The 19,630-nt window shown below is 40.6% G+C and overlaps 1 protein-coding gene across 2 annotated transcripts; it reads right to left on the bottom strand.

Moving 5' to 3' along the window:
* Nucleotides 1-446: 446 nt before the first annotated feature.
* On the bottom strand, nt 447-18,820 carry map3k3 (mitogen-activated protein kinase kinase kinase 3). 2 transcript variants are annotated; one of them, XM_089019124.1, is made up of 17 exons: nt 17,997-18,820; nt 14,386-14,439; nt 13,136-13,266; nt 11,804-11,844; nt 11,630-11,729; nt 11,447-11,560; nt 9,774-9,894; nt 9,480-9,613; nt 8,229-8,299; nt 7,953-8,020; nt 6,795-6,890; nt 6,582-6,719; nt 6,355-6,503; nt 5,301-5,432; nt 3,718-3,847; nt 2,764-2,941; nt 447-1,964 (listed from the first exon to the last, which is right to left on the bottom strand). In XM_089019124.1, exons 2-17 carry the CDS (start codon nt 14,387-14,389, stop codon nt 1,742-1,744), a joined length of 1,830 nt encoding a protein of 609 aa, XP_088875250.1. In that variant the 5' UTR covers nt 14,390-14,439; nt 17,997-18,820; the 3' UTR covers nt 447-1,741. The 2 variants fall into 2 exon arrangements, with proteins under 2 accessions (XP_088875250.1, XP_088875248.1); XM_089019122.1 differs by having other exon boundaries at nt 14,386-14,444.
* Nucleotides 18,821-19,630: the final 810 nt, after the last annotated feature.

The raw sequence follows: 19,630 nt of genomic DNA on the forward strand, positions 1-19,630 counted from the left end.
GTGAACAAAGTCGTCACTTGGCTCAACTAACAAACCTCGACATTGAATTATATCCAAAAAGCAAGAAGAGAGATGTCATTTTTTTAAATGTCTATTTTTGACAATCATCTGAAAGAAGATGATTTTTTTTTTTTGGTCCTTGCTGCCAAACAGAACCCGGCCAGCCAGAGTTTTGTTTCCTGCATGTCCATGAAAAGAAATTGATGGCATTTTCTAGGGAACGGGGCGGACATTTACAAAACCAATTGCTGTCCACTATTTCTTTGTCAAAACGACACCAACTAGAGTATAAAATCAGATTAAAAAAAAACATTCCAGGTGATGTGGCATAAATAAAAATAATAATAAATAAAATCACATTGGCTGTAAATATGAAACTAATAGATGACATTTTTTTCTTTTTAAAGTGCATCTGATTCGCTAACAATTGACTGTTAAAGGACAAGTTGTTTCCTAACTGACATCAGAAAAACACTTTATAGCATCTAAAATACCCAAGACACGCAGCCTGATCATTTTAGTCAAATGCAAAACACCAATAAAAATGACTTAAAGTGTCAGAAAAATGCCACAAAATGAGCTCGGAACTGGGCAGATTCAGAAAGTCCCGCCCTCTTGTTCATGACATCACTATTGGTCACACACTGCCTTGCTCCAGAATCACAACAATGGCTTCAGAGAGTTCCGATTCGGAGAAGATGCTTTCTTGTTACTCATCCAGTTATGAATATGATTCAAATAGTTCTGAAGAGGAAAGCATAAATGATTGCAATCGATTAAAGGAGTCCTCCCATATCAATTCGAGCAGTCGATGACAGCAATGTAGCGTCCCAGAAAATGCACAAAATGGCGCCCAAGCTCCGTTGGAAATGGGCTGATTTGTCTGCTGGGAATTTGTGTCAACTAGTATCAAATAGTAGTCTTGGTGCACAACACAACGATTCACCATCGCGTTATTTATGTGTTTTCCTTCTAATTTCGCCATGAACACAAAGTTTTCAGACCAAACAAAGTACCCAAAATGCATTGTGTGTCGCTTTCTCGGTCAGGGGCGTTCCTTCAGTGACGTCACATCAGGCATCGTCATCAACTTGAAAACAAGACTTGGTGAATATTCAGCACAAGTCTTAAAACGTCAAATATAGCTATATGCGGTGAAATCTTTGTAAAATGCACTAAGTAGAAGTCATTTGAAGTGATTTTACAAATTATGGACACAACTTGTCCGAGTGTGTCGGTTGTCCTTTAAAGTGTTGTTCTCGAGGCTCTTGTTTTTTTTTGAAACACTAAACTCAAACAACCCCGAATAAGCGGATAAGATGGATGGATGAAGTCACAAATGTATAAAAATGAAAAAAATATTCATCAGCCATCTTGTTTAGGTCACCGCAAAAATGAGTGGACTTCCTCAACTCATGAAATTGCGCAATGCATCCAGCAAAAACAATGGCGACGACAGTCACTTCCTATTTACGCGACTCAAACAACCTACTGCCTTTTCCAACAAGACACAAAACCCCCAAACACAAATCAATATGTCAACTAACCAACCGTGCAGCCATCAATGACAGGCGATTGCATTAACACACACTTTCTGAGACAAAAACCGACAAGTCCACCACAAGCTTGAAAAGCTCATTTGAAACCTTACTTTTAAGCAAAAAAAAACCGACCTTGAAAACTTAACCTTTTTTTTGACAACCCATACACGTCTTTGTCAACGCTGCACACTCCGTCCAGGTTAATCGTGCGAGAAAGGATGTCTGAGGAGCTCTTCGGCAGAGGGCCTTCGCCCGGCGTCTACGAAGATGCGGCGGATAAAGTCTAGCGCCTGGTCGGAGGTGCGCGGTGGCAGCAAAGGTTTGGTGGGCTGCGTGGCGATTTTAAAAATGGCAGCCATGGCCTCGTACTCGGCCCACGGCGGTTTCTCCGTCAGCATCTCCACCACCGTGCAGCCCAGACTCCTGGAAATAATAAATAATAATAATAATAACAATAATAATAATAATAATAATAATAATAAAATTAATAATAATAATAATAATAATAATCCAATTCATTTATCAGCGCCTTTCAAAACTCTCAAGGTCACTTTACAGTCACAGGATCAGTTTTCCTGTGGGTGAGCAGCAGCAGCCACACACGCCAGCGTTCACTCAACCGGGAATAACTCAAATAGATCAAGTTAGCTAGCTAGCTAGTTAGACAGCTAATCGATACGAAATAGAGAGCAAATAGCTAGCTAGCTAGGTAGCCAGCAACGGTGACCCCGTTGAACCGGGAATAACTCAAATAGATCAAGTTAGCTAGCTAGCTAATAGATGACTAATAGCTAGCTAGCTAGCGAGACAGCTAATAGATAGCAAATGTATAGCTAGCTAGGTAGCCAGCAACGGTGACCCCGTTCAACCAGGAATAACTCAAATAGATCACGTGAGCTAGCTAGCTAATAGATTACTAAAAGCTAGATAGCTAACCAGATAGCTAGCTAGTTAGACAGCTAATAGATAGTGAATAGCTAGCTAGCTAGGTAGCCAGCAACAGTGACCCCGTTCAACCGGGAATAACTCAAATAGATCAAGTTAGCTACCTAGCTAATAGATGACTAGTAAATAGCTAGCTAGTTAGACAGCTAATGGATAGCAAATACTGTAGATAGCTACACACACAACCTGGTACTTTGCTTGAAAAAAGCTTAATCAAGTCATATTTCAGTGCCAAGCCCTCATTTTAAAACTCTACTTATGAAAACTACGGACTCACCAGACATCGGCCTTCCTGCCGTAACCTTCCCCGCTGATGACTTCCGGGCTCATCCAATAGGGGGTGCCGGTCGCCGAGCGGATGCCAGTTCCGGACATGCAGATGGTCTGCAGGCGCTTGCTGGCCCCAAAATCGCCCAGTTTGACGTTGCCCTCAGAGTCCCGCAGAATGTTGGCTCCTTAGAATCAAACGTCAAGATTGACTTCTGCGGATTTAGGATTTGCTTGGCTATAATTGATGGAAGGCCTGCAAGGTCTTCTCTGCTGGCCTAAAAATATCTGAATCACAGACTCATGTTATTTTGTCCATGAATTGTTATTAAATAATTCCAAATTGTCTTTTGGCTTCCTTTCATTGCTTTTCCCCTGTTGTGCTGCTTCCAGATGTGTGTTTTCGTAATTAAGCATTTAACCATTTAACCAATCACATTTCAGCCATCATTTGTTACCAGGGTCAGAAATCGACCTGGACGCCTTCATAATCAGTTCTGCAGGCCCTGGAGCATGAAAATCAAGGTAGATGAAACTGTTGCTTGTTTGGCTTGTCACATTATCGGCTAGTCTAGCTATCCAGCTATCTAGCCATTTGCTATCTAGCTCTCTGGCCGGCTATCTAGCTAGTTATGTATTAGCTATATCGCTATCTAGCAAGCTTTCTATCTATTTGAGTTTGCGTGTGGCTGCCGCTGCTCACCTACTAAAAAACTTATCCTGTGACTGTAAAGTGACCTTGAGAGTTTTGAAAGGCGCTTGTAAATGAAATGTATTATTATTATGATTATGATGCTGATGGTTATTATTATTAGTCTCTAGCCAATCATAGTATCACTAGTCGCTAGTGATCAGCGCATACTGGCCAGAGCTAGCACACTGTATCATCAGCAAGCTGCATAAGCAAATATATTTTTGTGTTGATTTTTCATGCTTGGGTGCCGATAAAGCAAAAATGTCTTACCTTTGATGTCCCGGTGCACGATCATGTTGCTATGCAGATAACACATCCCTTCCAGGATCTGTCGGGTGTACTTTCGGGTTACGCTCTCTGTCAGCGCCCCGTAAGACTTCAGCTGGTCTTTGACAGAACCCTAACAGGAAGTAAGATTGTGTCTTGGATTCATTGACAAACATGGATTTTTTTTTTCTGTGAAAGAGCAATTTGGACTACAGTGATATCTCGGCTTACGAACGCTTAGCTAACGAACTTTTCGCCTTACGAACGTTAAATTCGCAAGAATATAATCTTGGCATATGAACTATATTTCGAGAAACACACGGAGCGCCACAATGAGTGATGTGTGGTTGGTGAATGAGCCGGTTCTTGCAGCTGGATCTCTAAAGTGATGAACTGGGTAAAATTATCGCAGAGAAAGCACGGCAACTTCACTCGGATATCGTCAAGAGGCAACCTGGAAGTCCGTCATCCATTGAAGATTTCAATACTAGCCACAGATGGTTCGAGAACTTTAAGCGTCGTACAGGGATTCATAGTGTCATTCGTCATAGTGAGGCAGCCAGTTCTGACGATAAGCTGCCAAAGCTTACAAGGACTCATTCCTCAAGATGGTGGAAGAAGAAGGCTACGTTCCTCATCAAGTGTTTAATGCTGATGAAACCCGCTTTTTTTTGGAAAAAGATGCCGAACCGGACTTTACGTCTGTGTAAGCTCTCAGTCGTACAGGAGTGGTCCATCGATGAGAAGGTTTCTTCAGCCGTCATCTGTACAAAAGTGAAGGTGGCGCCGGAACAGTAGCTGTGTCCGGCGCCACCAGGTCTGGACATTAGGGATATATAAATGGGGCCGATACGACCAGTCAGACTTTAGTTCGCTGACGAAGCCTCTTGGATAGGAGGCGAAACGTCCGAAACCTTCACTTTTGTACAGATGACGGCTGAAGAAACCTTCTCATCGATGAACCGGACTTTAATTACACAAGAAGAGAAGTCGGTCCCTGAAAGGTAGGCTAACCCTCCTTCCTACTATCCTTATGGAATGTAACTCTCCCTCCCACCTCCTCCCACTCCATTCCATCAAGCCATCAACGACCATCACAAAGGCAAATAAAAGGACTTTGTTACACAGTACAGTTTATTTCTGTAATTACAATACCATAGCCCTTTTATTATACATAAAATAAGGTGTATTTTGTGTAGTTTTAAGGCTTATTTAATAGAAAATTATGTTTGATGGGGACCTAGGAACAGATTATTCTTATTTTAATTGTTTCCTATGGGAAATTAATGTTTGGAATACACACTTTTCGCCTTACACACACTTTCTTGGAACCAATTAAGTTCGTAAGCCAAGGTATCACTGTATTGTATTTTTCAAGGGTCATTTATTGACACCGAGTGTACACATTTGAAGGACCATGAACTAAAAGTTGCTGGAACTTGTCGTGGAAAAATCTCAAGTGGTGTTCTTGGTCAGTGTCAAATACTCTAAGTTGGCTCTGGTACACGTTTCCATTTTCGGCGCCACTCATCCACTGATGGCGAGTTGAAACATTTGCTACGTGATCCGAAAATGGATGGACTCACCCCGGGCATGTACTCCATGAAGATGGTGAGGATCTTCTCGTTACGGTCCCTAAGGCAGCCGTAGTACTGCACGATGCGCTCGTGGCGAAGGTTTTTCAGCAACTGGATCTCACATTCTAAGGCGCTAACCTCCTGCGGGGACCACGGAGGACGTTGAGACAAAAGTGAACCACCACAAGATGATCAATTATTGAATCGTTTAAAGGACAACCAACGCGTCCACACAGTTTGTGTCCATAATTTGTAAAATCACTTCAAATGACGTCTACTGAGCGTATTTTACAAAGATTGCACCGCATATAGCTATATTTTACTTTTTAAGACTCGCGCTGAATATTCAGGAAGTCTTGTTTTCGAGCTGGTGACGATTCCTGATGTGATGTCACGTCAGGAACGCCCCTGACCGAGAAAGCGACACACAATGCATTTTGGGTACTTTGTGTGGTCTGAAAACACCGTGTTGATCCGTGTTGATGGTGCAATTAGAAGGAAAACACAAATAACGCAATGGTGAATCGTTGGGTGTTGCACCAAGACTACTATTTGATACTAGTTGACACAAATTCCCAGCAGACGAATCAGCCCATTTCCAACAGAGCTTGTGCGCCATCTTGTGCATTTTCGGGGAGCTACACTGTAGTTCAGATGGCTCCAATTGATACGGAAGGACTTCTTTAATCGATTGCAAACATTTATGCTTTCCTCTTCAGAACTATTTGAATCATATTCATAATTGGATGAGTAACAAGAAAGCATCTTCTCCGAATCTGAAGCCATTGTTTTGATTCTAGAGCAAGGCAAGATGTCTTGGTGTGACGTCACGAACAAGGGGGCGGGACCTTCTGAAACTCGCCATTTCCGAGGTCATTTTGAAGTAGTTTTGGGACACTTTAACTCATTTTTATTAGTGTTTTGCATTTGACTAAAAATATCAGCCTGCGTGTTTTGGGTATTTTAGATGCTATAAAACGTTTTTCTGATGTCAGTTCGAGGAAACAAAAAAATGGTGTCGGTTGTCCTTTAAATGACATGTTTTAAAAAACGTATTTCGTACCTTGCTCGTCTCAGGACTATCCGGATCAAACTGGACCTGCTTGGCAGCGAGCTCCCGTCCCGTATCCACATCGTAGCACAGGTACACTCTCCCGAACGCACCCTGACCCAGGAGCTTGCCCCGCCTCCAGGAAACGGGAGCAGTGGGCGCTGGGAAATGCAACGCAAAGCCCCCCCCACCGTTTATTATTTCGGTTTCAAAATGAGGACAGATGATGTCATACGTACATTTATGGGCGACGACGGGGCGTTCGGGTGGTCTAAGCCTGCCGATGCTTTCTTCGCTGCCATTGAGAGAGCGGCGTGAAGGCACAAGGGTGAAAAGGTTGCCTTGCGGGCGGCGAATACGGGGAAAGGTGCGGCGTCCTAATGGTGAGAAAAAACATGGCGGTTTGAGCGATGTGTTGCCGCTTGACGTGAGGGGTGGGCGTTTGAAGGTACCGTCGCTGAGGTCCTTGTGGTGCAGAGACATATGATAACGGCGAGGAAACGAGCCCCCCTTGCTCACTGTGCGGTCATAGACGTGGTTCTCCCTGTCTGGAAGTAAAGCGGAAAGGGGAATTAAGAAAATGGACCCCCTCCGCCCCTTACAGTGAACACGAATTTTTCTTCAATGGCTGCATTTGTAATTTTTTTTCAAAAATGAAAAATGTGCCGGCTAATTTGCAAAAATAAAATCAAATAAATACACTTGAAACAATATTTCTGTGTTGTAGTAAAAATAAAATATTTTTGACCATTTTAATTATTTTTTTCAGAAATATTCAAAACAATTTAACATTTTTTAATTACATGTTCATTAGACCGAATATGTAAAAACATATATTTTCACAATAAATGAATCAATTCAATTATATATATATTTACAAGAAACAAGTAATTATTTATGACACTATTTTTATTTGACTCTACAAAAGATGACCTAGTCATAGATTAAACATGTTTTATGCTTATCCATTTCCCATTTTATTTGTATTATAATAATAATACATTCCATTTCTAAGCGCCTTTCAAAACTCTCAAGGTCACTTTTCAGTCATAGGATAAGATTTTCTGTGGGTGAGCAGTGGCAGCCACACGTGCCAACGCAGAAGTAACTCAAATATATAGAAAGCTAGCTCGCTAATAAATTAACTCATTCACTGCCATTCACAAATTTACTCGGGAATAGCAATTATGACATAGTGCGCCATTCCCGAATTTGTTTGGGTTTTATTTTTTCTTGCTTGGGTGCCATTAAAGCGCTGTCCAGACCTCTGGCTATGTTTTCCCCTTCGACAAGGGGGCAACATTTCCCTTTTTTTCCATGTTAGCACGTTGTTACAGCTTCAGCCGCCCTCATTTCAAGCTCATATAACTCCAGACTCATAACATTTAGGAAAACTTATTTTCTGATGAAAGAAGAAAGTCTAAGGTTTCTTACGCTGCATTGAATGTTTATGTAGTCCTAAAACTGAATATTCTGTGGGTCCTGCAATCCGAGTGACAATGACAAAAACCCTGGCACTGGAGTGGACACATTTTTTTGCACATGTTTGGCAGTGAATGAGTTAAAAACAATAATAACATCTACCAAAAAAAAATGTTGCAGCTTCTCACCCGAGAACTCTTGTCTGTTGTCAGGATAACTCTTGGCCCGGTGCGTGCGAAACTTCCTCGTGGAGGGGCTGCATGGACAGAAGTAAATATGAAGACCTCGGACAAGGCCAAGGCTTTACCCCCCTTTATCCCCAGTGAGAGCAAAAAACGAGTGGTGCATTCAGGTGCGCTCAGTTTGGTCGAGAACTGATTTATGGTTGTAAATCGAGGCATTAAAAAAAACCCCACAAATTTTGGTCCGAAAATTGAGGTTTTCGAACTTTCGCGAATGCCAACCTGTCCGAGTTACTATTCAGAGACTGACAGCTTCCAGATACGTTTTCGGCGCTGCTCCAGGGATCCAGAACCTGAAACAAAACAACATTTTGATTACATTCAAATGTATCAAACAAAACGGAAATGAAAACACTGCAATCACACGATTACAAGAAAAGCTGTATATCATCAAAAAGGGCTTTTCAACTGCTTCAATAGAAACAAAAACCAAATACTTCTGTAAAAATCATGTTCAAATCAAAATTACAAAATAAAACATGCTATTCCAGTTAAAATATAGCCAAATTTAAAGGACAACCGACGTCACTTTTTTGTTTCTTAACTGACATCAGAAAAACGTTTTATAGCATCTAAAATACCCAAAACACGCAGTATGATATCTTTATTAAAATGCAAAACACCAATAAAAATGACTTAAAGTGTCCAAAATCTGCAAAAAAATTGAGCTGCGAATTGGGCATTTTAAGAAAGTCGCGCTCCCAGTTTGTGACGTCACGCCAAGACGTCTTGCATTGCTTGAGAATCAAAACAATGGCTTCAGATTCGGAGAATATGCTTTCTTGTGACACCTCCAGTTATGAATATGATTCAAATAGTTCTGAAGAGGAAAACATACGTTTGCAATCGATTAAATAATTTATTCCATGTCATTTTGAGGCAACATTGGGGAGAAAGATTACCAGAAAAGACGACAAAATGGCGACCTGGCCACCTCCGTTTCCACAGGCTGATAAATTCCTTATATGGAGCTTGGACACCCTCTTCTGGCGGCTTTTGGGTGCAACACAAGGTTTTCAGACCAAACAATACAACAAAACTACATTGACGCGATGGAAGGACTGCTACAATGTGTCTTTTTTCGGTCAGGGGGCGTTTCTTTAGTGACGTCACGTACGGACTCGTCACCAACTCAAAAACAAGACTTCCTGAATATTCAGCGTGAGTCTTAAAACGTAAAATATAGCTATATGCGGTGGAATCTTTTTTAAATAGGCTCAGTAGAAGTCATTTGAAACCATTTTACAAATTATGGACACAACTTGTCCGGAGACATCGATTGTCCTTTAAGGAGCGTGACTTATTTAGGCTAACGTGTATTCTGCCTCCATGAGAGAAAATACCATTGAAATGGCCTCGGAGATTTGAAGACGAAGTAAAAAAAAACTTTTTTTGGTAATAAAAATATGCCAAACAGATTATTTTGTTTTGCTGGGGGGAAAAAAACAAACAGATTTGAATATGTGGACTCACACATTGGTCGCTGGTCTCTGGGATGAATTCGCCCTCACTGTTGATGCTGGTGTAGGAACCTTGCCGGGCGATCCTCTGCTGGCGTTCCGGCACGTAACCGGGAGGTGGCGAGCTGCGACCCGCATTCTGGGATCCTTTTCATCCAAATGAGAAGCACGGGAGAGAAGCAAAAAACATGTAATTGAAATTAAATGCAAATGAAAAGCCATTTAATCTATCATTCAGCACCCATTTTGCGAGCCCTTTAAATATTAAAACATATAAATTGACTTGTGTCTTCTCACAGCAACTTACCGGTGGATGGGTGGCCCCCCCGAGGCTCCGACGGAGAGTATGCAACACTGACGTCTCCAGTAGATTGTGAGGCTTTGATTCGAACCTGCTTGCAAGGCACATGTTGGGACGGCGAGGGAGGCTGTGAAATGAAGACAGGGTTGTCAAAAACTGGGGAAATACTTGGATCCTGTAGAGGGCGGTAGAGAATCACTTGAGCGACTTGGAGAAATTCCGCTCACTCTAAGAGTGATTTTCAACCACTGTGCTGAGAGAAAACTCGTGTGTCGTGAAAAATTATCAAATGTTTCGTTTTAAAATTATTTTTTTTTATCAAACATGTATTAATAATTTTCTGAAAATCTCGCGTCATTGTCCAGTGTCCGTGCTGGAAAGACCGGGAGGGTAATTAAATATGCGTCCGTATGGCAACACATAGCTGATTGTTTCGTTCCTCCCAGAAAACTAATGATGCATGTGAGAGGTCGTAATGACAGTCAAGAAGTTTTTAAAAAGGGCAACTGCAAACGCCGAATTGGGCTCTGGACAACGCCAGATCCAAACGAAACACCAGTCGCTTAAAAACAAGCAGACATATTATTTTGTTGGTCAATACAGAGAAACAGGCAACCTTTATGAGAAAAACCACAAAGTTAAATGAGAAAGCGCTAACGTTAGCGTTAACCTAGTAGTTTCACATTGACTGAGCATAAATGAATTGAGAAATTATATTGTAATTAAATATGGTGTTCAGATTGTCATTTTATAACCTTTTTGGTTCGAGGTGTGCCGCTAAACAATTTCTCAATGTAAAAAAAGTGCTCCAAAAGGTTGAAAAACACTGCTCTAAGAAAATACACATAACCATTTTTTTTTGTTTCTAATTTGCCGGCCTCCAGGACACACTTAGCTATTATTCAATAGCCAGAAAACATTTCTACACTTCGCTAAAGTTACTTTTTTAGCAAAAAGCTTTCATTTCAAAAATGAATGAGAACTTTTGTGTGTTAACTCATTCACTGCCAGACGATGCCTTACAATGTGTCCACTGAGGTGCCAGGGTTTTTGTCATTTTCACTCAAATTGCAGGACCCACAGAATATTGAGCTTTAGTACGACATAAACAGTCCATGCAGCACAAGAACTCTTCTTTTGTCAGAAAAAAAGAGTTAATTCCTAAGTTATAAGGGTCTGGAGTTATCCAAGCTTGAAATGGGGGTGTCTTTATGAAATACAATACAATACAATACAATACATATTGATTTATATAGCGCTTTAACAACAGCTGAAGCTGGAACAAAGCGCTAACATGGAAAAAGGGAAATGCTGCCCCCGAAAAATCGGGAATGGCCGTGAATGAGTTAAACTTGATTTGGACAAATAATAATAATAATAATAATAATAATACATTTAATTTCCAAGCGCCTTTCAAAACTCTCAAGGACACTTTACAGTCACAGGATTTTTTTGTGTGCGGGTGAATAGCGGCAGCCATTCGCGCCAGCGTTCACTCTACCCGGAAGTAACACAGCAGCAAAGTTATGAAAGGAAGGAAGAGGAAAGGAAAGAAAGAAGTAGAAAAACATATACACACAAAAATGTAATTGTTAATACCGTTAGCTATCGCAAGTAAGTTTTCACAAGTTCTGCGCGGTGAGGAAACAACAGTGCTGCAATGTCGTGGTTTGCCTCACATTGTCGTGTTCCTGTTCCAGGAGTAGAATCCGGATGCTCTTCATGTTAGCGCTCCGGTCTAGCAGGTCTATGGCCTTATCCAGATCGTCTTGCCCTCTGAGCGGGATGGACAACTGTTTGGGAAGCCAACGGCGTGTCAACAAGGCAAACAGCGTGACGACAACCAATAGTTGGACTCGTACCTCGTTGCTCATGTAACGGAAGTCCAACTGGTGGCCAAAAACCAGCTTGACTTTGCGCTGGATGTCATCAAACTGCACGGGTCGGCCAAACGTGAGGATACTAAAGGCGGTAGAAGAGTAGATTAGTGAATTTCTGCCTGGTGCTTTGCCAACATGAACAGTTTGCAAACTCACCGCTTCTCACCCGAGAACTCAAATTTGATCCTGACGTCCTCCTGAGGGAAAACAGGCACAAGGATTTAAGTTAAAAGAAAAATATTGTATTAAAAAAAAATAGTGATACATTGGCTTACGAACTTAATTAGTTCCCAGACATAGTTTATAAGGCGAAAAGTGTGTATCCCAAAAACTAATTTCCCATAGGAAACCATTAAAATGAGAATAATCCGTTCCCAGGTCCCCATAAAATATAATTTTCTACTTTCTAATTTTCTATGCCTTAAAACTACACAAAATATACCTTATTTTAGGTATAATAAATATGCTATGGTATTATAATTAAAGAAATAAACTGTACTGTATAATAATGGCGTTTTATATATTTTAAAAACTATATATAGTGATACCTTGGCTTACGAACTTAATTGGTTCCCAGACAGAGTGTGTAAGGTGAAAAGTGTGTATCCCAAAAATTAATTTCCCATAGGAATCCATTAAAACGAGTATAATCCGTTCCTAGGTCCCCATAAAACATAATTTTCTACAAAATAAGCCTTAAACCTACACAAAATATACCTTATTTTATGTATAATAAATGTGTTATGATATTATAATTAAAGAAACTAACTGTACAGTATAATAAAGCCATTTTATTTACCTTTGTGATGATCGTTGATGGCTTGATGTAATGGAGTGGCAGGTTTCCTCAGCATTAAACACCAAAATGGAACTGTATAGTGCCACTTAGCAGTTTTTTTTGACGACGATACTAGTGCAGCGTGTTCTACCGGAAACAAATTCCTTGTGTGTTCTACATACTTGGCAATAAAGATGATTCTGATTCTGATTGATGAGGAACGTAGCCTTCTTCTTTCACCATCTTGAGGAAGGATCCCTTGTAGGTGCTTTCTCTGCGATAATTTTATCTAGTTCCTCATCAATTGTATTCTGTTTAACTAGGGTGATACCTTTTTGCATCAAGTGTAGCGATGGGTTATTTGTGGAGCCTGATTGATGGGATATTTTAACCTTGCAGTCTACACTCTGCCTTTGAACTATCAAAGTTGAAACAAGTCCAAATTTCACTGTTTTCTATCCATTTTGTCACTCTCTCGTCCGCCTGTCTGTACCTCCCCTCACTGCTGCGTTCTTGACCAATCACGTGGCTTTAAACGACAACTGGGGGCGGGGAATAGAGGACCAAAACAAGCCGGCTACCATTTTCTTGTTCGGAGAACAGCTCGTTCGCGAACAACATCTTACTCATTGTGGCAGCTCCGTGTCTATCCCGAAAAATAGTTCGTATGCCAAGGTAAAATTCACTGTAATAAATTAGTGAAGACCAACCTGTCCATTAGCCTGAGCGGGTGTCCTGAATTTGCTGCCGCCGCCACTGTCATAAGGCAGAACGTGTTGTCGCCGCGTCATCTGCAAGGCCACCAGGTCCTTCATGATGGAGTGAAGTGCCTGTTGCTCATCTGAACGGAGAAGTAGGATTCATATTTGGTACAACATTTTCTCATTTAAATCAACTTTGTGCCCGTGCATGTCACTCCCAGGCCTTCAGTAGTGCTATCTATGAAGCAATACACAGCTGTGAGTGGGGTGTGATATTACTCCACGCCCACTAGAGGGTGCCATTGGCCAGGAAATAACTTGTGACTTGAAACTTAATAATAATAATAATCATCATCATTATCATCATCATACATTGAAGTACTAAGCGCCTTTCAAAACTCTCAAGGTCACTTTACAGTTACAGGATATTTTTTCTGCGGGTGAGCAGCGGCAGCCACACGCGCCAGCGTTCACTCAACCCGGAAGTAAATAGATAGAAAGCTAGCTAGCTAATAGATAGCCAATAGATAGCCAGCAAGACAGCTCGACAATCAGCTATATAATTAATAGATAGCCAGCCAGATAGCGAGCCAGTTAGCAAATAGGTAGCAAATAGATAGCTAATAGAAAGCGAATAGATAGCCAGCTACACAACTAGCTAGCCGGCCAGTTAGCTAATAGGTAGCAAATAGATAGCTAATAGAAAACTAATAGACAGCCAGCTAGACAACTAGCTTCATAACTGATAGATAGCCAGCGAGCCAGATAGCTAGCTAGCCGGCCTAATAATAATAATACATTTAAGAAATACTGTCATTCAAATGTTAGAATTTTTACGATGAACATGTGGATTCATAATAACCGCATACAATTGCAATATTATTTGCTATTTTTTGCTAGCTTCAGAACTATTTAAAATTCTTTAACTATCTTTCACAACAGTACAGTACAGATGACGGCTGAAGAAACCTTCTCATCGATCTTTCACAACATCAATGTTGTAAAAAAGCCGCTTTTCAATGTTTAAATGTAACTTGAGACCCAAGCTGGAGAGTAAACATTTGGTCCTGTGTTGCTTGGACCGACATCACAGTCAAGAAAAGCAAAACTCCACTTCTTAGGGCACGGAAACACGATCCTTCACCCGCCGGAGTCTGGAACCGAAGTTCCGACGGGGCCTGCAGTTTTTTTTATACTTTTTTAAAACTTTGCAATGAAACTCAAAAAGGTTTTTCATGCGTTTTGGTGGACTGACTTACTCATTGTGGCAACGTTGAGTGGTCTTCAAAGCTTCAGAAGTGTTGCCAGTCCAACTGCGCTAAACACAAAATAACAACATTGGAGTTCAGAATGAGTTTTTTCGGAGCCGTTTTTCCTGCCAGAGGATGTACGTAGACAAAAGGTTATCAGCCAGACGTGCAACAATTGTCAGGATGCGAGAGTGCTGCCATCTTGGCCACGAAAAGCCGACTCTGGCAGGAATGTGACCTGACGTAGCTCGACATAACGCGGATGTTCTTAGCACACGTGTGAACGGCCTGCAGTCATCGAAACAATCCTGTGTTCTTCCATCACGGTGTGGTTCAGGGTCGCCTCAAAAATGGACAAATTACGACTTCAACGGACAGTTAGGACGGCGGAAAGAAAATGTCAATCATTGTTATACAAAAAAAAAAAAAAAAGTCAGAATTGTATTTGGATTTAATATAAAAAGATTCGAAATCCATTTTCATGGACAACTACACAAATAATATTGACTGGTGAGAATCTTAAATTTCAACAATTTAGACGACTTTTAATTCACCAGAAACCATATAAACAAGATGTGGCATTGTTCTTTATTCCATTTGAGGTATTTTTCTAAAAATGTATTGAAGGTGTTGTTGCTAAGGATGAAAAATATTAACTTTAAGATAGAATAAAAATCATTGGCACCGCTCTACCCGCTCTCGAGGACTTGCACACTGCAAGAATCAAGACAAGGGCGTAGAAAATCCTACTGGACCCTCCCCACCCTGCCCACCACCTTTTCCAGCAACTCCCCTCAGCGCATTGAATCCAGCAAACATTTAAACAGCTACTTCCCCCAAGCCATTAAATCTCTAAACAGTAACCCAAATCTAACTAAATAGTGCCTCTATGTAATGTTTTAATGATGATACTAGTGCAGTGTGTTCTACCGGAGACAAGTTCTTACATGGTGAAAGGACAACCAATACCATTTTTTGTTTTCTAACTGACATCAGAAAAACGTTTTATAGCATCTAAAATACTCCAAACACGCAGGCTGATATTTTAGTCAAATGTAAAACACCAATAAAAATGACTTAAAGTGTCCCAAAACTGCCACAAAATGAGCTTGGAACTGGGCAGATTCAGAAAGTCCCGCCCCCTTGTTCATGACATCACTATTGGTCACACACTGCCTTGCTCCAGAATCACAACAATGGCTTCAGAGAGTTCCGATTCGGAGAAGATGCATTCTTGTTACTCATCCAGTTATGAATATGATTCAAATAGTTCTGAAGAGCAAAGCATAAATGTTTGCAATCGATTAAAGAAGTCCTTCCGGATCAATTCGAGCCATCTGGACTCCAATGTAGCGTCCCAGAAAATGCACAAGATGGCGCACAAGCTACGCTGGAAATGGGCTGATTTGTCCGCTGGGAATTTGTGTACGCTTACACCTTCTTTATGCATGTTACCGCTATATACACAACGATTCACTTATTTATGTAGTTTTCCTTCTAATTTCGCGATCAACACTGTGTTTTCAGAAGAAATAAAAAAGTACCCAAAATGCATTGTGTATCAATTTCTCGGTCAGGGGCATTCCCTCCGTGACGTCACTTAGGGCATCATCATCAACTCGAAAACAGGACTTTCTGAATATTCAGCGCGAGTATTAAAACGTAAAATATAGCTATATGCGGTGGAATCTTTGTAAAATACGCTCAGTAGAAGTCATTTGAAGTGATTTTACAAATTATGGACGCAACTTGTCCGGAGGTGTCGGTTGTCCTTTAATAAAAGATGATTCTGATTCAGGAGCGACGGTCAAATCAGATGTATTTTCTGGCAGAACTGAAAATGTTCTACGAAAGTAGTGCAGAAACCGGCAAGAATATTTAGCGCAATGCCGCTTATTCGACTAGTACGCCTTTGGCGTAATAATCCCACCACAGGAATGGAGGGCATGTCCTTATTGTGGCTCCTTTGTTGCTTTCAAGCATCCGCCACTTAGCATACATGGCAGCCAAATGCAAAAGGAAGGTGTTTACAACGCTTGGACGTGGTTAGTTCAGGGAATGCCAGGAATTACGAGGCCAGGATGATGCCCGCTGCTATTGGCTGACTTTCGCTCCTGATTCTTATTACACTCCAAAGCGGAAAGCTTTGGATGCAGCGGTTCTACCAGGCCACGCTGCTATGTCTGATTTATTTTCTTCGTATCGTGTTTCCAGGACCATCGAGGTTAACAAAGATAACACACCTAAAATCCCCTTTTTTCCCCATACTCTACTTTGAAATCCGAGGTTGTTTTTTTCCGAACCTGACATCATATTCAACCCTTGATATCTTATGATTGGGGTATGCGCAGAAGACTACAACGAAATCTAGCTAGCGATCTAGCTGGCTACCTAGCCAGCTATCTATTTGCTATCTATAAGCTAGTTAGCTAGCTAGCTATCTATAAGATAGCTATCTAGCAAGCAAGCTAGCTATCTATAAGCCATCTATCTATCTATAAGCTAGCTATAGATCTATAAGCTAGCTATCTATCGATAAGCTAGGAAGCTAGCTATCTATCTATAAGCTAGCAATCTAGCTATCTATCTATAAGCTAGCAATCTAGCTATCTATCTATCTATAAGCTATTGAACTAGCTAGCTATCTATTAGCTAGCTAGCTAGCTATTAGTTATCTATTAGCTAGCCAGCTAACTTTCTATCTATTTGAGTTATTCCGGGTTGAGTGAACGCTGACGCGGGTGGATGCCACTGCTCACCCGCAGAAAAACTGATCATGTGACTGTAAAGTGACCTTGAGAGTTTTGAAAGGCGCTTATAAATGAAATGTATTATTATTATTATTATTATTAAAATTATATGACAATTAACTTGTGAATGGTAAGAAAAGCTATCATCTCTTGGTTAGTCATGTTTTAACGTTTAAAAAAAAATCTGCAGGAGTTTGATTTTTTTTCCCGCACTTGGATAACATTATTATACAGTACTTGGGTTATTATTTTTTTATATAGAAGTAAACTACAGAAGGCTTAACTCATTCATTGCCATTCACGATTTTTATCGGGAATTGAATATATGACGTAGAGCGCCATTTCCAAATTTGTTCGGGTTTTGCTTTTTTTTTGCTTGGGTGCCGATAAAGCGCTGGCCATGGCCTCTGGCAAGGTTTTTTTTTACTTTCCACAAAGGGGCGGTAATTCAGTTTTTTCTATGTTAGTGCTTTGTTACAGCTTCAGCTATTGTTAAAGCGCTATACAACCCAATATGTATTGCATTGTATTTTGGACATCCACCCTCATTTCAAGTGCATATAACTCCAGACCCATATAATTTAGTAATTAACTCTTTTTCTGATGAAAGAAGAGAGACTGAGGTTTCTTACGCTGCATTGAATGTTTATCTAGTCCTAAAACTCAATATTCTGTGGGTTCTGGAATTTGAGTGATAATGACAAAAACCCTGGCACTGGAGTGGACACATTTTTGCACGTGTCTGCCGGTGAATAGGTTAACTATGACATATTTATTCTGCATTTTTATCACAATGACATATCATTTGCGTAGTTCAGGTTCTTTTATTCACTCGTGCAAGTGTAACTTTGGAGGTATGGGGGTCCTCACCTGAGTTGGCATACGTGTGTCCTCCCCCCCACCCGCGATGACAGGTGACGTCGTGATGGTGCACGCGCATTCTTCTGATTCAGTGGCGACGGGCACGCGCCGTCAAGCAGAGCACATTCGTGCCGGGGGCCGTGTTGTTGCCCACCGAGTATCCGAGGGTCTCACACACGCCGAGTTGATGATTGTAAGTTGATAAACCCCCAATAAGGAAGAAAAAAAAAATATTAGAAGGTCACGTGGGGGGTTTCGACGGGAAGTGGTCCTTTGGAGGAACTACGGAGGCTGACATGCTGGTAAAACATACAAAAAAGGTTACGAATAAACATTTGGATGTCCCCAAATAAGGCGTCAATGTTTTTTCAATGCATTTGGAGAGAAGTTCAGGGGAATAGTGAGGACGGGTAGCCGGCTAGGGTCAAAATTTATCCGAACTTTTTTTTTGCACTTGGTCGTTTTCCCGAATAGACGCCAAATTGTTGTCTTTTAACGACAAATAGTCGACAAACCTAGATAAAAAGCAAACAGTCCATCACCGTTGCTCCTAACTGAAACAAAAGACGAAATATTTTCAAGTCAGCCTCCAACTTCCTGAAAAAAAAATGCTTCCCAGCACCGGAACTGGTTTAATAACTTCCAAAGTATTTTGGTAAAGCCATCGTCTTTATGTCCTCGTTCTCCAAAGTGTTGCAAAAAAAATTGTTCTCCAAAAATTACTTTAAAGTCCAAAAGGATTTGCGCTTGTTTTTATCGCCACCAAAATGAGATCGATCGAGGGAAGGTACGGGAGCGCGCAGTTACTTCTTCGATAGTCCATGATATGAACGCAAAGGCGCGCACACCGCTTGGGCGGAGCAATCGTGACGTACACCTATGATGCTTTCGTAGACACTCGGAAATAAGATATTTAAAAAAATGTGAAAAATTAAATTCGTTATTATTATTATTATTATTATTATTATTATTATAAAACCGTGTGAAAAATAAATTCATTGAGACGTTACACGTGCATGGACAATGGAAATTTGCTGACGTTTAACATTTGTTTAACATTTAAATTGTTGCATATACTGTATCAATGAAACATTTACATAATCACAATAATAATAATAATAACACAAATAATACATTTCATTTATAAGCGCCTTTCAAAACTTTCAAGGACACTTCACAGTCAAAGGATATTTTTTCTGCGGGTAAGCAGCGGCAGCCACACGCGCCAGCGTTCACTCAACCCGGAAAATGTAGCTTATTTCTGACAGCTTGTTTGAAGCACTAATTTACAATTTTTCCCACTACATATTTCCATATTTTCTTGTTTCAAGATATCTTCGGGAACACTAAGTGCTAATTTTCAGCATATTATTCTCATTTTGAGCACATCTAAAAACAATTAAGTATTTTCAAGATAAATTTGCGTTTTGTGCCTCTATTCGTAGTGTACAGTATTAATTTTGGCCCTTTCAGTCCTCCATAATACTTAGAAATAACAAGAACAGACAATCGATACAGTACATCGTTTCTTGGTAAAATACTGCACTGTACATGCTGTATTTGCTGTACTCATATTCTTAATGGGCACTCGGGAATTAAATAGCATAAATACCAAATCATTTTGACGTTCCAATATAGGCCGT

This window comes from Hippocampus bargibanti, linkage group LG17 (assembly GCF_051943395.1).
Source record: "Hippocampus bargibanti isolate YZ-2025 linkage group LG17, ASM5194339v1, whole genome shotgun sequence".
Lineage (NCBI taxonomy): Eukaryota > Metazoa > Chordata > Actinopteri > Syngnathiformes > Syngnathidae > Hippocampus > Hippocampus bargibanti.

Coding starts and splice junctions, on each gene's coding strand:
- map3k3 (XM_089019124.1), bottom strand. Junction 9,614..9,773: donor GGGGGGCCACCCATCCACCG/GTAAGTTGCTGT, acceptor TTGGATGAAAAG/GATCCCAGAATGCGGGTCGC. Junction 6,504..6,581: donor CCCCGTCGTCGCCCATAAAT/GTACGTATGACA, acceptor TGCATTTCCCAG/CGCCCACTGCTCCCGTTTCC.